This window comes from Leptosomus discolor, chromosome 6, assembly GCF_034619465.1.
Source record: "Leptosomus discolor isolate bLepDis1 chromosome 6, bLepDis1.hap2, whole genome shotgun sequence".
Classification (NCBI taxonomy): domain Eukaryota; kingdom Metazoa; phylum Chordata; class Aves; order Leptosomiformes; family Leptosomidae; genus Leptosomus; species Leptosomus discolor.
In genome coordinates, this window is record NC_141396.1 from 18,853,604 (window position 1) to 18,870,775 (window position 17,172).

Genomic DNA, 17,172 nt, shown 5'->3' on the forward strand with positions numbered 1-17,172 from the left:
TGAGAAGTAACAAGCATTAATTTACTTCTCCACTGGACTGACAATTCTTAAAGAGCAGAACTTTCTGGGGGTGGAGATGCTGTGGTGAATCTGTGCACCATTTATATCCGACTGCTTTATCTGTCTTCCAAATCCGTGAAGTCCATATTTCCTTTGCTAATGGCTTTTAAAATAATTAGTACTGTTACCTTACAGAAATGGAAAATTAGTAAGTAATAGCAACCAAGTTTTATGAAAAGTGAAAATAACTATTTGTTGGAAATTTGGGCCTGCTGTTACAATCCATGGTCATAAGTAAAGCCAACTCCCAAATGTATTTGTTTTCTTAAAACTGTATCATCATTTGCTTATGATCACGAATGAAAAGATTTCCCAACTGAAGACATTGGTCATGTGTCAGAACTGAATGGGGATGGCTGATACTATTTCTGAAGAATGTTGAGTTATGTTTAAGGATTACCTCTGCAAGACAGTTTGATCCTCATTAAATTCACTTTCTGCTCCTTGAAATGATCTCATCCTTAACAGGATGCAATTCATAAGAAATATTGGCTGGTGAGGTAATGCACATTCTGTAATTGCAGTTGAAGCTGGAGAAATTTCACAGAACATCAGTTAATGAATATTAATATTTGGGCACATCTGTACTTGTTCACTCTTTTGGCAGCCTTCCAGCTGCCATCAATACTGCTCCCTGTGTTACCAGGGTGAACTCATGTGTTTTCCTGTGTGTTTCGTTCTGTGCCATGTTGCCCAGTTACAACTTACTGTGTAAAATTTGATACACAGCAAAAGTTGCGGTTGAGTAAGTGAGCGTTATTGCTCTGTAGCGTGGTGCTCTGTCTTGTGCTGTCCTGGCGCTGTAAAGATCCACTCGTTCCTGATCATTGAAGAGAGAGCGAAAGTTTGAAAAGCCTTTGAGAACAGACGTGGCAACAAGGACATTGGCAAGACAAGGGCTCGAAGGGTGACCAAAGGAGATGCTGTGGTGAATCTGTGCCCCATTTATATCCAACTGCAGGTTAGGTCACTGCAGCGTTTTATCTAGATTATTAGAAACTGAAGCTCATTTACAGAAAAGCAAAGGAAAACATCTAGGCCTCCCACAGTGACTGTAATACTAGACGTTACTAGAAAAGCCATGAGTGAATTAGAGTTTGTCATGAGTATGCTGGAACAAGCATTGACTCTCACGATAGAGAGGTGCCTGAAGACCATTATTCCTTTCCTGTGATGTGTTCTTTCCTTCAGATGTGTAAGAGGACTGGACAGACTCTGTTCCACACACCTCATCTGCCAGCCATACACACGCTGCCATGGGGAGGGCAACTTCCTTTTGACTCAGTAGATTCATTCCTGTTGTAAGGAGAAAGTGATGTTATATGCTAGACTGTATCTTGGCATTGTGCTCCGTGCCCCCTGCCCCCCAGCCCCCCCCGCCCCAGTTTCTGGGCAGTGAGGACATAACATACAGTGTTTGCTTTTACTCACTGCCTGCAATTGCAAATTATGCAAGCAGAGATCTTTTTTTAAAATCACAGTCTTGTTAAATGCATTGAAAAATTGTGCACAATGCAAAACCCCCACACCTTACTTAATTTTATTTGTTTTTCCTTTCTTTTGTCTTTTGCCTACTCCTGCTGGCTGCATACAAAGCATTCTCAATGCAGTGACTCGTAAGTTCTTTCTACCTCAGCTCTCTACTCAGAAATCTTCCCCTTTGTCTTTCCTGAGGCTTCCGTGCTGGTCTGCTGCTGCAGTAAACAAACCTTTCAATTTCTTGTGTTCTTAAAGTAGTTCCTGGTTTTCTTCTTCATAGTGTCCCAGACAAAAGACGAGCAACACCTGTGAACCACACTGCCCTGAACATGCATCAACAACCCTACAGTAAATACTGCATTTGTCCAGTACTGGCCAAAATTGTAGCAGTATTGATTACTGTGTGTATGTATTTTGAGCAACGTTTTCTCCCTGTCCCCCCCAAGACAATACTTACAGTATTTCTAGTATGTTACGAGGTACACTTCAGATTGTACCACGTCTTTGTATTCTCTTATTTTCTAGGCATTTGTTCAGATACGAAACAGCATTTCAGCAGTCTAGGGGTATTTTAAGGAATTTTTCCATTACAAAAATTAGCATCTCAGCAGTCAAGGTATTCTGTTTAAGCACCCATACATAGGGAAAGATATGAGCAAATTAAGAACACTTAACCCCTGATGTTCTGAACAGTCTTTGCACAGTTGCATATATTTCACTGCAAATCTGTGTTTATAACTCCAACTTTCTTGCTGATGAGTTGCTACTGCAGCTCTGAGATTACCTGCATACAGATCTCCCATGGCTATTCTTTGTCACCCTGACATGCTGTAGCGGATGGTGACGGTGTCACACTATGCCAGAACAGTTCTTTACTGCTGTTTCTTGAACACAAATGCAATCCTGCACCAAATGGCTGTGTTTCAGCAAAAGTTCCTTCAGGTGATGACAGTTCTTTTTCTCCTGTTGGTGAAGCTGCAGACAGGCTAGATGGCAAGTGGCATTGTTGAAGCTGCTGTCAGTTCAGCTTTGCAGGGCAGTCGGCTTGCGGAGTTAGCTGAAGGGTAACATTCAAATACATCTCCAAAACTGTTGAGTATGAAGAAGGGCATCATGATATGTAACCTTTTATTTTATTGGGGTTTTTTGTTTTAAGATCTGGGATGGTTGTTAATACTGTAAGAATGTTGCCTGTTGGCCAAAAAAGATGGATCATGAGATACTGGAAGAGGATTCGTGGGAATTTTTGAGTTTGACCCCAACTTGCAAAACCACAGTTGCTTCCAGATAGCTGTTTCCTTATTTGCCACAGTGCACCTAGGGAGAAACTCTGCAATAGAATGTCATACAAAACCAAGAAATCAGAGAAGCTTGGGGTAGGTAGTGATTCTTATGCAAATTTGAGTGGCAGAACAATTTACTAAAGCTTGTGGATGACTATTTGTCATCATCCATTTAATCTTGAATAGTAAGTTAGGAATGGAATTTAATTGACCACAGATTTCATCCCTTGCCCTGCTTGTCCTGTAAAATACCAGAACTTAGTAAAGCATGTAGCCAAAAATTTGATCAGCTGTTCTGGGGTGTGTTTATTTGGTCACAGGCTGCTGAGCACCACCAAGATGATAATGTTCTAACAGTCTAAATGTCTAGCTTTTGTCCTCTAAACACTGAAAAATACTTACAAAAGCATTCGAATTAGTTCAGTTTCTCAAAAAGGTTTCTGAAGGCCTCATCTATTTGATTGCTAACGTGAACAAGACATGTCAGTATGCAGAACTAAGAAATAGTCTGGACAGAGCAGACCTTTCTGCTGTTCACAGCATCATCTCTGTCAAACACAGTAACATCCTTTAGCATTGAACAGCCTGCATAACTGTTTGAGATACAGGGCTGTGGCATGTTTTCTTGAGAATCTTAAGTACGTGACAGAAAGACAGACAGGTATATACACTATTCTAGCCATAACGGAAAATGCATTCAGTGTTTAATATATTTCAGTTCTCATCATTGATATGTCATCAGAAATTTTTACAACAGATTCATGTTTTAGAAACTTGATGATTTAAAGATTTCCTTCTTCCTGAAAATCAGAAAAGTATACATACTAAACTTGTGTCACGCTATATTCTTTTTCTTCTGTGAAAGTCATGTAGGGTTGGTCAATCTTTGATCTTTTTGAGTGCAGAATATTTGCAGTGATATACATTTGAACATAATACTCAGTCACCTCCAGTCTCTCCTGCTGTTACTTTCTTTAATTTTTTTAATGTAATTTTGTAGCTGGAACCCTTGGAATCCATACTTAATGCATAATACATGGAGCTTTGTCCTGAAACAGATTACCTATCCTGAAACAGATTACCTATCCTGAAACAGATGGAGTAAAATTGTCAAAAAAATATGGAAAATGTATCAATTTATTTTTAAAAAAGAAAGTGTTTGACACTCTCCTGTACAACATCCTTGTCTCTAAATTGGAGAAACATTAATTTGACAGGTGGACCACTCTGTGGATAAGGAATTGGGTGGATGGTTGCACTCAGAGTCATGGTCATCAGCTCGATGTCAGAGTGGAGACCAGTGAAAAGTGGCATTCCTCAGGGGTTGGTATTGGGACCAGTGTTATTTAACACCTTTGTTGGTGACATGGACAGTGGGACTGAGTGCACCCTCAGCAAGTTTGCTGACAACACCAAGCTGTGTAGTGCAGTCGACACACTGGAGAAAAGGGATGCCATCCAGAGGGATCTTGATAGGCTGGAGAGGTGGGCCCATGTGAACATCATGAAGTTCAACAAGGCCAAGTGCAAGGTCCTGCACCTTGGATTGGGGCAATCCCAAGCACAGATACAGGCTGGGCAATGAGTGGATTTAGAGCAGCCCTGCGGAGAAGGACTTGAGGGTGCTGGTGGATGAAAAACTGAACATGAGCCAGCAATGTCTGCTGGCAGCACAGAAAGCCAGTCGCATCCTGGGCTGCATCAAAAGAAGTGTGGCGAGCAGGTTGAGGGAGGTGATTCTTCCCCTATACTCCACTTCGGTGAGACCCCACCTGTAGTACTGTGTTCAGCTCTGGGGCCGCCAGCATAAAAAGGACATGGACCTGTTGGATTGAGTCCAGAGGAGGGCCACAAAGAAGATCAGAGGGTTGGAGCACCTGCCCTGTGAGGACAGGCTGAGAGAATTGGGGTTGTTCAGTGTGGAGAAGAGAAGGCTCCAGGGAGACCTTCTAGTGTCCTTCCAGTACTTAAAGGAGGCCTACAGGAAAGGTGGGGAGAGACTCTTGATCAGGGAGCATAGTGAAAGGACAGGGGATAACGGCTTCAAACTGAAAGGGGGTAGCTTTAGATGAGAGATTATGAAGAAGCTCTTCACTGTGAGAGTGCTGAGGCACTGGAACAGGTAGCCCAGAGAAGCTGTGGCTGCCCCCTCCCTGACAGTGTTCAAGGACAGGTTGGATGGGGCTTTGAGCAACCTGGTCTAGTGGAAGGTGTCCCTGCCCATGGCAGGGGGGTTGGAACTAGATGATCTTTAAGGTCCCTTCCAACCAAAAGCATTCTATGATATCTTTGCAATTTTGCCAAAGATTTGACTTTTTGCGGGAGAAGTTTGAATCGTAATGAATACATACAGATGCATACAGATGTTTATTAACGTGCTGTTCCATGCCTGTCTTTCATCTACATTTTCTTGCAGTTTAAGTAAAATGTTTCAAAATTTTAATTGGTGACTTTAGCAGTAGTGATAGAAAATACGATACAACCATTTTTGCTGTAGATTTTAAAGTTTTCTTTTATTAAAAGGCATTTTTTCCTTGACATTGCAAACATCTGTCTGTACAGACTCTGATTTTTTGCTGTTGTCTTAAACAAATTTTGTAGTGAATTTCTCTGCAGACATGCCTGAGCTTTTGAGAGCACAGAGAGGAAGTTGACAAAGGAAGCAGACTTAACTAGATTCTGTAGTGCTCTAAGCAATAAGCACGCACAAGCAAGTAAGCCTTCTCAGAAATGGAATCTCTGGCAAACACAGTGCTGAGAAATGGGTAGTTTGTTTGGAGCTAGCTGCAGTGCCTTTCCGGAGCTGGCCTTCAGAGCACTGTCCAAGTGTCTGTGTACCTGTAATGTTTACTCAGACTAGATAAATGTAAATGAAGTGTGGAGAACTGACTGTAGAAAATAGTGTGATTCGTCTCTATTTTTGCACAGCAGGAATTATTTTTTAAAATATGATGTAGATTAAAAACAAAGTAATTATTCTGTGCCGGTTTAGAAATCTGTATGAGTTCACATGACCTGACTTTAAATCCCAGATCAGTGGCAGACCTTTTTTCATAGATTGGTCTGATTTTCAGTATTTCTGCAGATGCCAGTTGACACTTGTTTGTTCCAACATCTTTGAAAATCAAGTGGTTAGCAACTTAGCATTGTTCAGCGAGTAACTGACTAGTTCTCTCACAGTGAACTGGATCAAGGGATAAATGTTAAAAATAATTATGTCCAAAATGGCTTTTGCATTTGTTCCTTGGGCTGTGGCCTGACTCTTGTTTAAACAGAACAGTGTTGGGTGGTATTTTGGGATTAATTAGATGAACAACTTTTCAAGTAAGAATGTCAGAAATGTAATTTATTAATAGAAATTTCATTAGGAAATTTATTTATTTCCACTTTTTAAATAATAGCTTTTTTTTTCAAAAGGTCATAATAGTGAGGAGTAATAGAATGTTCTTCCATTTTTGTTTAAACCCTTCCTGCCCTGACCCCACAACATCCTTAGAAGCAACTGGCCAGTGGCAAGTGCTGGCTCTAGGTAGGCAACATCTTCACAAAAAAGCATTTCTTAATCTGTTCTGCATTTGTAATTGAGCAGTGATTGTGAAATATCCTGGTCTAATCAGTGTGTGTATGGTGATAACCTGAAATAGATAAATCTGAGAAAACCCAAGATCCCTCAGAAAATGATGTGACTATCAGCATCACCTCCTTTTTTAGTTTTATTAAATGCTCCAAAGTGTGAAGCTTGAGTGCCATTTTGAAAGACATAAAACTGAAATATTGACTAACCGTGCATTAATGCCTGATTCTTTTGTTCTGAGCAAATTCTCTTCTGCTAAGTGTGTTTCCTCTTTCAACCCCCTTCCCTTCCACCCAAGCTTACTTTACATATTCCTTTTTTTTCTGCTCAGAGTGCTATTTTTATAGCAGACCGCTGTCATTCTGGTTTACAGGCATTTAAAATTGCTTTGAAAGCCTACGACAAATGAAGGCTTTGTGTTGCAGGAATGCTGCATGGGGGCTTTCGGTGGCCCTCTGTAGTAGAAATGCTCTGTAGGTAGACAAACAGCCAGGAAATCCGACTGGCATTTATAGCGCCAACCGAGCATATGCGTATATATGTATATATGTACATACCTTCTATATTTCAATGTTCCATTTTGATCATTCAAGATATATTGATGGAGGTTTTTAGAAAGAGTTTGGACAGATGCTGGTCAAAAACAATGCAGTGAATTATTAAAGCCCTATTAGGGCCTATTTTGTGTTATTTTTGTAGCATAGTAGCAATAAGCATAATTTTTTGTGGCTGTTCTTTGTGGTGAACCTTTTGGATATACATATTCTTTATTATTATAATAAAGTTAGAGAAATTAAGCATGCTTCCTAGTAACAGGAATCTTTGGTCTGTTCTTAATTCCAGTTTCTGGGTTTCATATGCACCAAGCAGCTGTTCGATGTTTGGCAAAATGAAAACATTGTCCCAGGTTCTAAGCTAAATACCTGAGGCAGAAAAAATATGAGAAGAGAAACAAATAAAAGATTACAGTTAACAGGAAGAGATATTTGGAAGTTTAAGTAAGAAATCAGAACAATTATTTTTATGAACTGCTCTGACAAATATTTCCAGTACTAGAGCACCCATGAACTCCAGCTTCATTTTGGGGAATAGCTGTTGTAAAGTGTAGGGCTAGGAATGGCTATAATTTTAAAATTTCTGCCACTTCATGTAGTAATCTTACAGCAATGTGTGTGGAGAAAAGGACATAATTTGCAATTGTAGTGATGATTAAACAGAAGAAAAGATTATAAGAGAAAAATGTGGAATAATTTCAAGGCCAGCATGAGTTACTTGTTCTTATGGTTATTTTTAAAGAATATCTTAACATAATATGTCTGTTGTCACTGTAATAAAGTTTTATTGCCTGAAGGTTATCAATAAGTTAACTTGCAGATACCATTTTAAGTTACTAGAAGCAAAACTGAGCTTTTTTTAAAGTAAAGTTTTGATGATTTATTGCGTATGTTATTAAAAGCTGAAAAATCTATTTTGTTTCAATTTATTTTCCAAATATGGACTTCGTTATAAAACTACAAGGATGGAATTCTGCCTGAATTTAATCTTTACTTTAAAGCTAATTGGAGGACATGTTTTTCTTCTGTAGTATCCTGGAAGATTTTATGTTGCAAGTAATTTTTATTTTCTTTTTACTTGCCATTAAAATCTCTTTAAGAAAGGGAAGAAAGTAAAAGGCTATGAAAGCCATAGTATAGTTTCATTGGAATACTGGTGTATTAGTATATGGAGTTACCTGTTTAAGCTTATTTCTTATTTTAGAAGCATCATGAAAAAAAAATAAAATAAAAAGTATTAGAATGTATGCTTTTATTGTCTAAAGTAAATCTTGAGATACTGTAATTGCATATAAATTTTGCCATTTACATGTGTGCTCATTACAGTGGTATAGATAAGAAAGTTCACCCTAAACTTTCTAGGCATCAGCACTTCACTTAAAAAGAAATTTAAGCTATGTTTAATACTACAATGTTTTTGTATCCAAATACTGTCCTCAGTTTCTTGTGAATTACTGCTCGATATGTAGTATGTGAGATACTGAAGTATCAGACTGCAGATGGCTTTGAAATCTTTAATTTGATATGGAAGGCAAAAGAGAATCAGGAGCAATGCACCCTTGTGAATCGCTGTTTTTTGACAGATAGCTGTCAGTTTAGTGCTGCATTTTACTCTTTTTGGTTGACATTCATTTTTAATTACAGTAATTGTTCTTTGGTAGTGATACAGATCAATATAACTATATCTGCCAGGATGAACTGTAAGCCCTGGCTTGGAAGTCACTTTTTTGTCCCCCAGGTAAGATTAAGTTTCCCCAATTGTCTGGTCAATCTCACTGAAAGGTGATTTTTCCCTATCGGTTACCTGAGGGATATGTTCCTATTCTGATTGTTTCAGTTCCTTTCAGTGGCTGATATGTATACACATTGTAAGTCTATGTTTTTTCATAACCTCATCTCTGTGCAGCAGAAGTAGATCCTTCAGAGCTTTAATACATCAAAACAAACAGTATTTGAAAATGTTATATGAAGGGCAGTCTTTGGAGACAGCTAGGGCCCTGAAGTCTACTTTATACAAAAAGAGATTAACACCATTATTCTGTTTTGCTCTCCAGCAAAACTCTGTCGCCTATTTCTGTCAGCAAATGATTTCTTTGCTTTGGCAGCTGAAAGAAATTTTAGTTGTGTAGGCAACAGAATGTGTCTTTATAAGTTGCAGAACCCAATTTTAAAAATGTTTTGGAAGGTAGCTGCAGTTTTGAGAAATTAAATTATTTTCATTAACTAAACATTTTTTTAAACAAGCTAAAAAGACTAATTATGTCTGCTATGTGTGACATGCTCATAATCCATGCATGAGGCAGGTTCACTCTTTTACAGTACACCTTTTGGAAAGGTGTGTCATAGGCACATCTCCATGTTCCTTGCAGACACTTACCTGATTAAAACGTCTCTACATACCCTATCCACATAACGCACACTCCGAGAGTGCATTTTTTCTGAATAAAGGTGGAGATGAGCAGAGAGTCTTAAGTCCATATGAATGTTGTATACCAAAGGAAAGAAGACAAAGAGGCTCAGGTAAAGGCTTAATATTTCTAGAAGCCTCAGACCAAATAAATTTTGTTAAATTTGCATGGAGGGGGAAAAAAAAAGATAAATACCACAGTGTTTCACTATGTAATGAATCACAGAAGCCATATTTCTAATGGAATTGAGTTATAAAAGTCATAGTCAACATGTGAAAGATTTTTTTTTAAAATTTTATGTTGATAAATGTCAGTGCTCTTTTTCAAATCATTGAATTAAATTACTAGTTAATGAATTATTATGTTTTAAAAAACATTTTACTGTTTTCCCCAAGAAATTGTTTATACAAAAATTAAATCTAGGATAAGAAATGTGTACTTTAATAAATATTTCATTACATTTGATTTTCTGGTTTATGGCAAAAAAGACGTAAAAAATTTGTCACATTTTGAATTTAGTAGCTGAATCAAAGCTTCTACTAATCTCAATTTCTTTACCTAGATGAAAGAATTACATCATCATTCACAACTTCTGTTTGTAGAGGGTCAGATACCTTGTGGGAGCTGGGCATTTGAACCTTCCTCAATGACGTGGCAGGGTAAATGCAGGTCTTAGGGCAGAAGTGGACATGTGTGCAGATCACTGTGCTGGGAGCCGCTTCCCTCCTTGCTTACACGGCTGGGTGTGTGTGTGTCCTGTGGTGAGGGTGCTGGTGCCTCTGACATGTGGCATGCACAGACTGTGCAAACAGTTTCTTATCATTTGACTGAGCACATGTGTGCTTGCACTGTAGGACTGGATGCAATTTCAGCCATGTTGGTGGACAACTGTATTTTGTTTATATGTGGGGAAAGATGGCAACAAGAAACAAGCCATTAATCATGAAAAACCATTTTGTGATCATTAAGCTATCAGCTTATTTCTTGTGCACATCTAAAGACTGATGGGGAACAGTACCATGAAAATTATCTCAGCACCTGTCCTGGTAACAGTTATAATGACCTTTCCCTATGTTAATTTTTAGTATGGTAGTTTACACTTTATGATTACAAAGCACAGATCATTGAAACAAATTATTAATGTTAATCAGTAAGTCAGCATGCAAGAATGCAAAGAATCAAGTCTCTCCTTGTATACTAAATGAAAAGATTTCTTCCAGATTCTTGCTTTGATCGTTAGACTCTTTTACATAAGCAAACATTACTTAGTTGCTAAGCCACAGACTGAAGTTCATTAGTGTGTTAGCACAAATATTGGAAAAAGAGTACTAAACCAATATTAGATAGAGGACCTGTGCGTAGGCTGGAAGTAATGCAATGAACGTGACACCAGACCATTTTGAAAGATTGCTCACAGTGATTAAAACCATTTCTGTTTGCAAGAACCCTCCCCACTCAGCAAGAAAAAGTGCAAACCCTGAGTAGACCTGTTTTTCTGCTATTGATATCTGTAAGACTTTACTCAAAGTGCAATAGATTTAATAGTCTTATAAATAATTTTATGTATATTCTTTATTTTAAATATTGACCCTGTGTATTAATGTTTCGGGGTTTTTTGTCTAATGGTGATTCTTAAAATTGGTTTTCATTAGAAAGCTTTTAACCATAGATTGAAAGCTAGAAAACCATCTTATTTAAATAATGGGAACTCAACTCAAAATCTTCACAAATCAGCTTTGAATTCACAGATATTTCAGGTGAATGCAGTGCATAAATGCAGTGTTTTAACACAGTGCCTTTTTTCAGAGGCTGTTGAACTTTACAAGAAGTCATGCTAGTTTGGAATTTTTTGATGTTCGGTTCATTATTCTTCTTTTAAGATGACTGTGATTATCTTGAGCAATTGACCTAACAGTTCATGCTTCTACATTCTCCACAGATCTTCAATACAGTGAGAGAAGAAGAAGGAGCAGAAGATATTTTTGAATATTTTCCTCATCTTCTGAGAAAGCTCCCAGCGTTTGATACAGACTGTATATGCAAAGGTGGTAGTTTTTGTGTAAAACCATGTGTAACAGATGCTTATTGTCAATATCGTGCCACTTTACAGAGGACTGCACTCTCTAACTATATAACTGGTGCTTTACTAGAAGCAACTACATCATTAGGAGCAAGAAGTGGTCTTTTGAATATCTTTGGAGGATCAACTGGAAGAACAATGCTTAAAGGTAATGAAAATTTTAATTTTTTGAACCCTGTCCATTTTAAGTACAGGTGTATTGCAAAATATTTAATAGTGTATAATGTTCTGTAGTTTATATACTTATATATGAAGTTAACATAAAAAAAAGGTTTTAATATTTTCAAAGATTTTCCTTTACAATCATTGTGTCATAATGACTGACTATGTTAGTTTGGTAAAGTAAAAATGCATGAAAAACTGTAAAGGTTCTTACTACAAAACAGACACTTTTTCAGGTTTGTTTTTTTTTTTCTTTTTAGAAATGTTCCTGTCTGCATCCAAAGTTAATGCCTAAGCCATTGTTGTTACAGTGTTCCTTTGTATAGTATTTCTCATTTACCAAGCACTCCTGCTTGTGGGCTGACTTGGTTCAGGACTCAAGCAAGGAGTATATACTCTACTCTGTTATTATTGTTGTCATTATACAACTAGCTGTCAGTGTAGCACTGTGTGGTAAGTACGTACAATTCATTACTGATTTTTTGTTGTTCTCCTGGATCCATCACCTTTCTAGTATTGGGTAGGTATTGTCTATGTGGAAATGCCTGTTGGAGGATGGATGTTACATACTAACTTTCCATGCTGATCACCTTGTGCGGTAAGAGTATCGTTATGTGATTTAGTTTGATCAGTTTTGGAAGTTAAACAGGACAAAGGTGTTCTTGGTACAAATCTGTTGCATTAAAACAGGATTTTGTACAGAATAGTAACTGAAAGGTTACTAAAAAACTGAAATAGTAAATGAAAAAATCCATTTTTAATTAATGCCTAGAATATTTCCTAAGGTACTCCAGCATTTGGGGATTTAATGTCACCTGATATACTGTATACTGTAACAGAAGGATGCAGTATCTCAGTTGTAGAACTGAAGCATGTGGCTATTACGGCTTGCCCAAAATTTTACAGGAATATGACAAAATCAGTACAGAATTCTCAGTGCAGTTCCTTAGCTAGTGCAGATACTGACTTCATCTTTACAGACAAATAATGTTATAGTTTGTGCTTAGATCAGATTGTCTTATTTTTATCCCAAAGAGTGGCCCTTTCTAGTTTTAGTGAGTCTCTCTTTAGGTGAATCAAATGACAGAGAGGCACTAAGATGGTATAAGAACACCAGGTACAGATGTCAAACTAACATCTGAGTGCATTTCAGTAGTATGTTGAGCAACATTACTAAGCTCATTGTCTGTGAGAGACAGAGATACATACAGTACAGTGTCCTATTTTGTGGGGTTTTTTATTATTATTTTTATTTTGTTTGGTTTTTATGTGTTCTGGGGACACCAGTGCTTTAGAAGAATAAACACATACATCCCTGCAACAGCTCTGAAAAGCAAGGTTAAAAGAACCGAGTTGTGTACTTCATGGTACAGTGTGGTGGACCTTCTTCCTACAGAGGGGGAGAAGAGAGCACAGGGTTTTGATGCCCTGGACCTGATCAAGACTCTAAGGATGCTGTGTCTCCTGAGTACAAATGTCAGCTTCCCATGGGGCATGTTGCTGCAGTGCCCAAAAAACCCAGCTGGTGATTGTCACCGTAGAGCCGCAAGCTCCAACTGAGTTCTGAGACTGGAAGCAGCAGCAGTAATTAGCTCAGGCTCTCTGACATGCTAATATGGCTGTATCTTTTTATAGAGCCTGAACTAGTGACTGCACATGTGTGCTCTGTGTACCAGCAGACTTTGCACTAGTTTGAGGATCTCTGTGTTGCCCATATTACATGGTGTATGCTTCTGTTGTTGGATTCTGAGCCCAAGGATGTGAGACCTTAAAGAAAAGACCAAGAACTTGAACTTGATTTGCAATTCCACAGACAACCTATGTAGATAATAGAGATTTGATTTACTGTAGTGGTCTAGATATGTAGTGATCTCTGTTGAGGAAGAGATGTGCTGCAGATTTAGGCTATTGAAGTTTTCTGGATATGGAAGATTCATGTTCAGGTATATCTCGGTGATTTAATGTATTTGAGAAATGACAAAGGTATCAGTAACAGAGTCCTCTCTAGGAACATTTACAGAGTGTTACTTGGTGATATTATTAACTGTGACATTAGCATTAGCAAGGAACTCAACAGTGTTTTGAATTCAGAGCTGCTGTTAATCATTTGTGGGTGTGTACCTTTTAAGAAAGAAAGCTGTCCTGTCGATGCAGACTGATAAAAAGGTTATTTTCAGCTTTCCAACATCCTCTCTTACTGCTGAATTTAACTTCAACCCTAAACTAATCTCACCTAAACCTGACAACTTTTAATTGACATCGATAACAACATCTCTTGTCAAATGCAATGGAGGATTTATCACAAGATACAGCATGTCATCAGAACACTTCACTTAGTTGTCTAGAGGTGTTGAAAAAGGAACATGTTGATCCTGTTGTGGTTTAACCTTGGTAGGCAGCTGAGTGCCGTGCTGCTGCTCACTTATTCCTCCCAGTGGGTTGGGGGAGAAAATCAGAAGGGTAGAAGTGCAAAAATTCATGGACTGAGATGAATACAGTTTAATAGATAAAGAAAAAGCTGTGTGCCCAAGCAAAGCAGAATAAAGAATTCATTCACTACTTCCCATCAGCAGGCAGATATTTAGCCATTTCCAGAAAAGCAGGTCTCCATCACACGTAACGGTTGCTTGGGAAGACAAATGCCATAACTCTGAATGTGCACCCTTTCTCCTTTTTTCTCCCAGCTTTTATTGCTGAGCACGATGTCATATGGTATGGGATATCCCTTTGGTCAGTTGGGGTCAGCTGTCCTGTCTGTGTCCTCTCCCAGTTTCTGTGCAGCCCCAGCCTATTTGCTGGCAGGGCAGCATGAGAAACAGTAAAGGACTGATGCTGTGTAAGCACTGTCTAGCAATAACTAAAACATCCCTGTGTTATTAACACTCCTTTGGTCACAAATCCAAAACATAACCTCATACTAGCTACTATGAAGAAGATTAGCTCTGACCCGGCCAAAACCAGTACAATAGTAAAGGTGATACATTTCCATCAGCACTGGTGGTTTGCAGCGGTCCGGAAACAGTTCAAATTGTGCATTTCATCTGGGCCCTACCAGCCTTTCTCAGACAAGACAGCAGTGTGTCTAAGTTCAGAGTGTCATCTGTTGCAGAGACACCAGGGAGATAATAAATGTTAGTGTTGACAGTCAGAGGTTTTGAGTGCCCGTGTAGTAATTTCAGGTCTGTGCACTGCACTGAATTAGTATCATCAGCAGGAAATTAGCATTACTCTTTTATGTTGGGTTTGTTCACGTTGCTCAGCATGTTGAAGAATGGAGGGAAGACCCCTTCTCTGATTTTGTTTTTACTGTTGTGGTCAAGAATAGCAAATGTTTCTTGTTACGGTGTTTCACACGCTGTGACAGGACAGATTTTCAAGTGTTGGCTTGCTTCTATAAAAATTTCAAGTATAGGTTCTCAGGTCTTTGTATTTATTTATTTTTCATCTTTTGTATTAGAACATGTCTTACAGTTCTTCCTTTAAAATTGTACTTGAAAAAGGATTTGCAGTGTAGGAAAACGTCATAGTACAATTGAAGATCCAAGCATAAAGGTCCTGATGGAAGTGCAGGAGAGCACTGATGTGGTATTTGTTTCTTTCAGAAAGAAAGAAGTTATAGACGTCTCATTTGTGCAGGATAGTGCAGTGTAGAGACACTTGACCTGTTGCTGATTCGTTCAGACCCGAACTGGAGTATTCTCATGATGCAGCAAAATCCCCTATAGTGGTCAGTTTGAAAATCATGTGGGCAGGCCCAGTTAATAATGCTTCAAAATATGACCCTTTCTGGTGATGGCACTAGCTGAGGTGATGGTAGTTTGAGTATCATTGCACCGTTCTTCGCTATACAGAGGAGGCATGCCCAAAGGCAGCAATTATGTTGACTACTTGAAACAAATAAAAGGAACCACTCCCAAATGAAAATGTGAACACCAGTAGCACTGACAGAGGTAGAACTAGAGTGCATTATAAAGAAAGAAATAAAAAAAATTGTATTTTAAACTATCTTCGAAAGTAATTTGAAATGTTATATAAGCATAAATAATTGTTGAACTATCTGGTTACTGTTCTGCCACTCAGAAATTTGAACTCAAACTTCCTTTGTGTCCTATAAATGTTGTAATACCTAAAAACATCATAAATAAAATCTGAAAGAAGTGGTGAATTATTATGAAATAATTATAGTAAAATGGTTTTGTGGTGGATGCACTTCAACATATCTTTACCTTGTAAAGATGTGCTACGTGAAAGTGCTGTGTTGCATGTTACTACTTAGTGTCAGATATTGACACATATTCTTGCATATTAGAGCGAAAGTTTACACATCTGAGGCTCTGAACTGATGGTAAGGGGCAATGCCAGCATCAGCTTTAATGACCGCTCTCCTCTTTCTGGGTTCTTGTTCCTAGAAACTGATTTCACTTCAAAAAATCATTTAAAAGAGGGGAACGATAAGGGGCAAACTCACCGTGGCCTAGTATTGCCAATGAGTGCTTCATTTTGTCAAATCATATCCTGAGTTCATCCTGTGATTCTGTCATTCTGTGAGTTAGAGATGTCTATATTGCCTTAGATATTTGTGCATGTATTATGCATTATATGAGTTAATAGGACTTCATCAAAATGTTTACCTATAACATAGGCAAAATATAATAGTGTTTAAAACATGCTGTGGTTAATACTTTAGTTTTAAATGCCTGTATATGTTGTCATGTATTTTATTCAAACATATAATTACATTTCTGCATGCATTATGCAAATATATTCTTAAGTGTAAGAGGAGTCTATTTTTATTTGATTGAAAAATATGGATTATCTGGGTAATTCTAGTTTTAGTTTGTAAAATGTGTGGGAGCAGGAGGGTTGTATATGTGTCTTACTCTAAAATTTCCAGTGACAAATGATTTGAAGAAAAAAGTCTTTTAATAATGTATATGAAACAAGATTTAGTTTAAATGGATTATCTTGCAAGTAAACATAAAATTGTAGGCTTCAGTTTACTGGCTTTTAAAATGCCTCTTTTTTTTTCCTTAAATAAGTATAGTTCTTTCTGTCCCAAATTAGAAAACAGCTTGGTCAAATCTTTTTTTCAAGATTGGGGAATATTGTCTACAGACCATGTTCTTTTTGGAGTTCTTTTCTTGACCTGTCTCAGAAACATGACATGCTGGAGGAAGTAGAAACTAACAAATGTGTGACTATACTGAAAGGAAAAGTTGATCAATCCACCTATGCAATTCTTTCAGTGAGGATGATAGCCCTCTTGAGAAAAAGTTTCCATCTGAACCTGAAAGGTAGGGGGTTTATTCTACTGGTAAAAATAATTGTCATAAACAAGTTAGCTAATCTTGAGTTGTTGTTATGGTGTTCATTTGTAGGCTCAACGTAGTCATGTCATTAAATGCATGACTGTAAACTGTAGAATATCACTTCTACAGGCCAGCAGGTATAGAGCCTGGTTGCTTCCCCCCGTCTTTCAGCTTTGTGGGAACTGCATTTTTAGTGCACTTTTTTTTTTTTCCACTTTATGGTTTCTGAATTGCTCTAAGGTGCAGCCCAGGTACCGATTGTG

At 37.9% G+C, this 17,172-nt stretch overlaps 1 protein-coding gene across 2 annotated transcripts in view; it reads left to right on the forward strand.

Moving 5' to 3' along the window:
- The window catches only part of PLCE1 (phospholipase C epsilon 1), a 134,331-nt gene that overhangs the window by 34,451 nt on the left and 82,708 nt on the right, over window positions 1–17,172 (forward strand). For both annotated transcript variants that reach the window (XM_086466398.1, XM_009954846.1), the window contains exon 2: window positions 11,298–11,586. In XM_086466398.1, coding sequence (XP_086322524.1) covers window positions 11,298–11,586 — 289 coding nt within the window. The remainder of the gene's footprint in view (window positions 1–11,297; window positions 11,587–17,172) is intronic.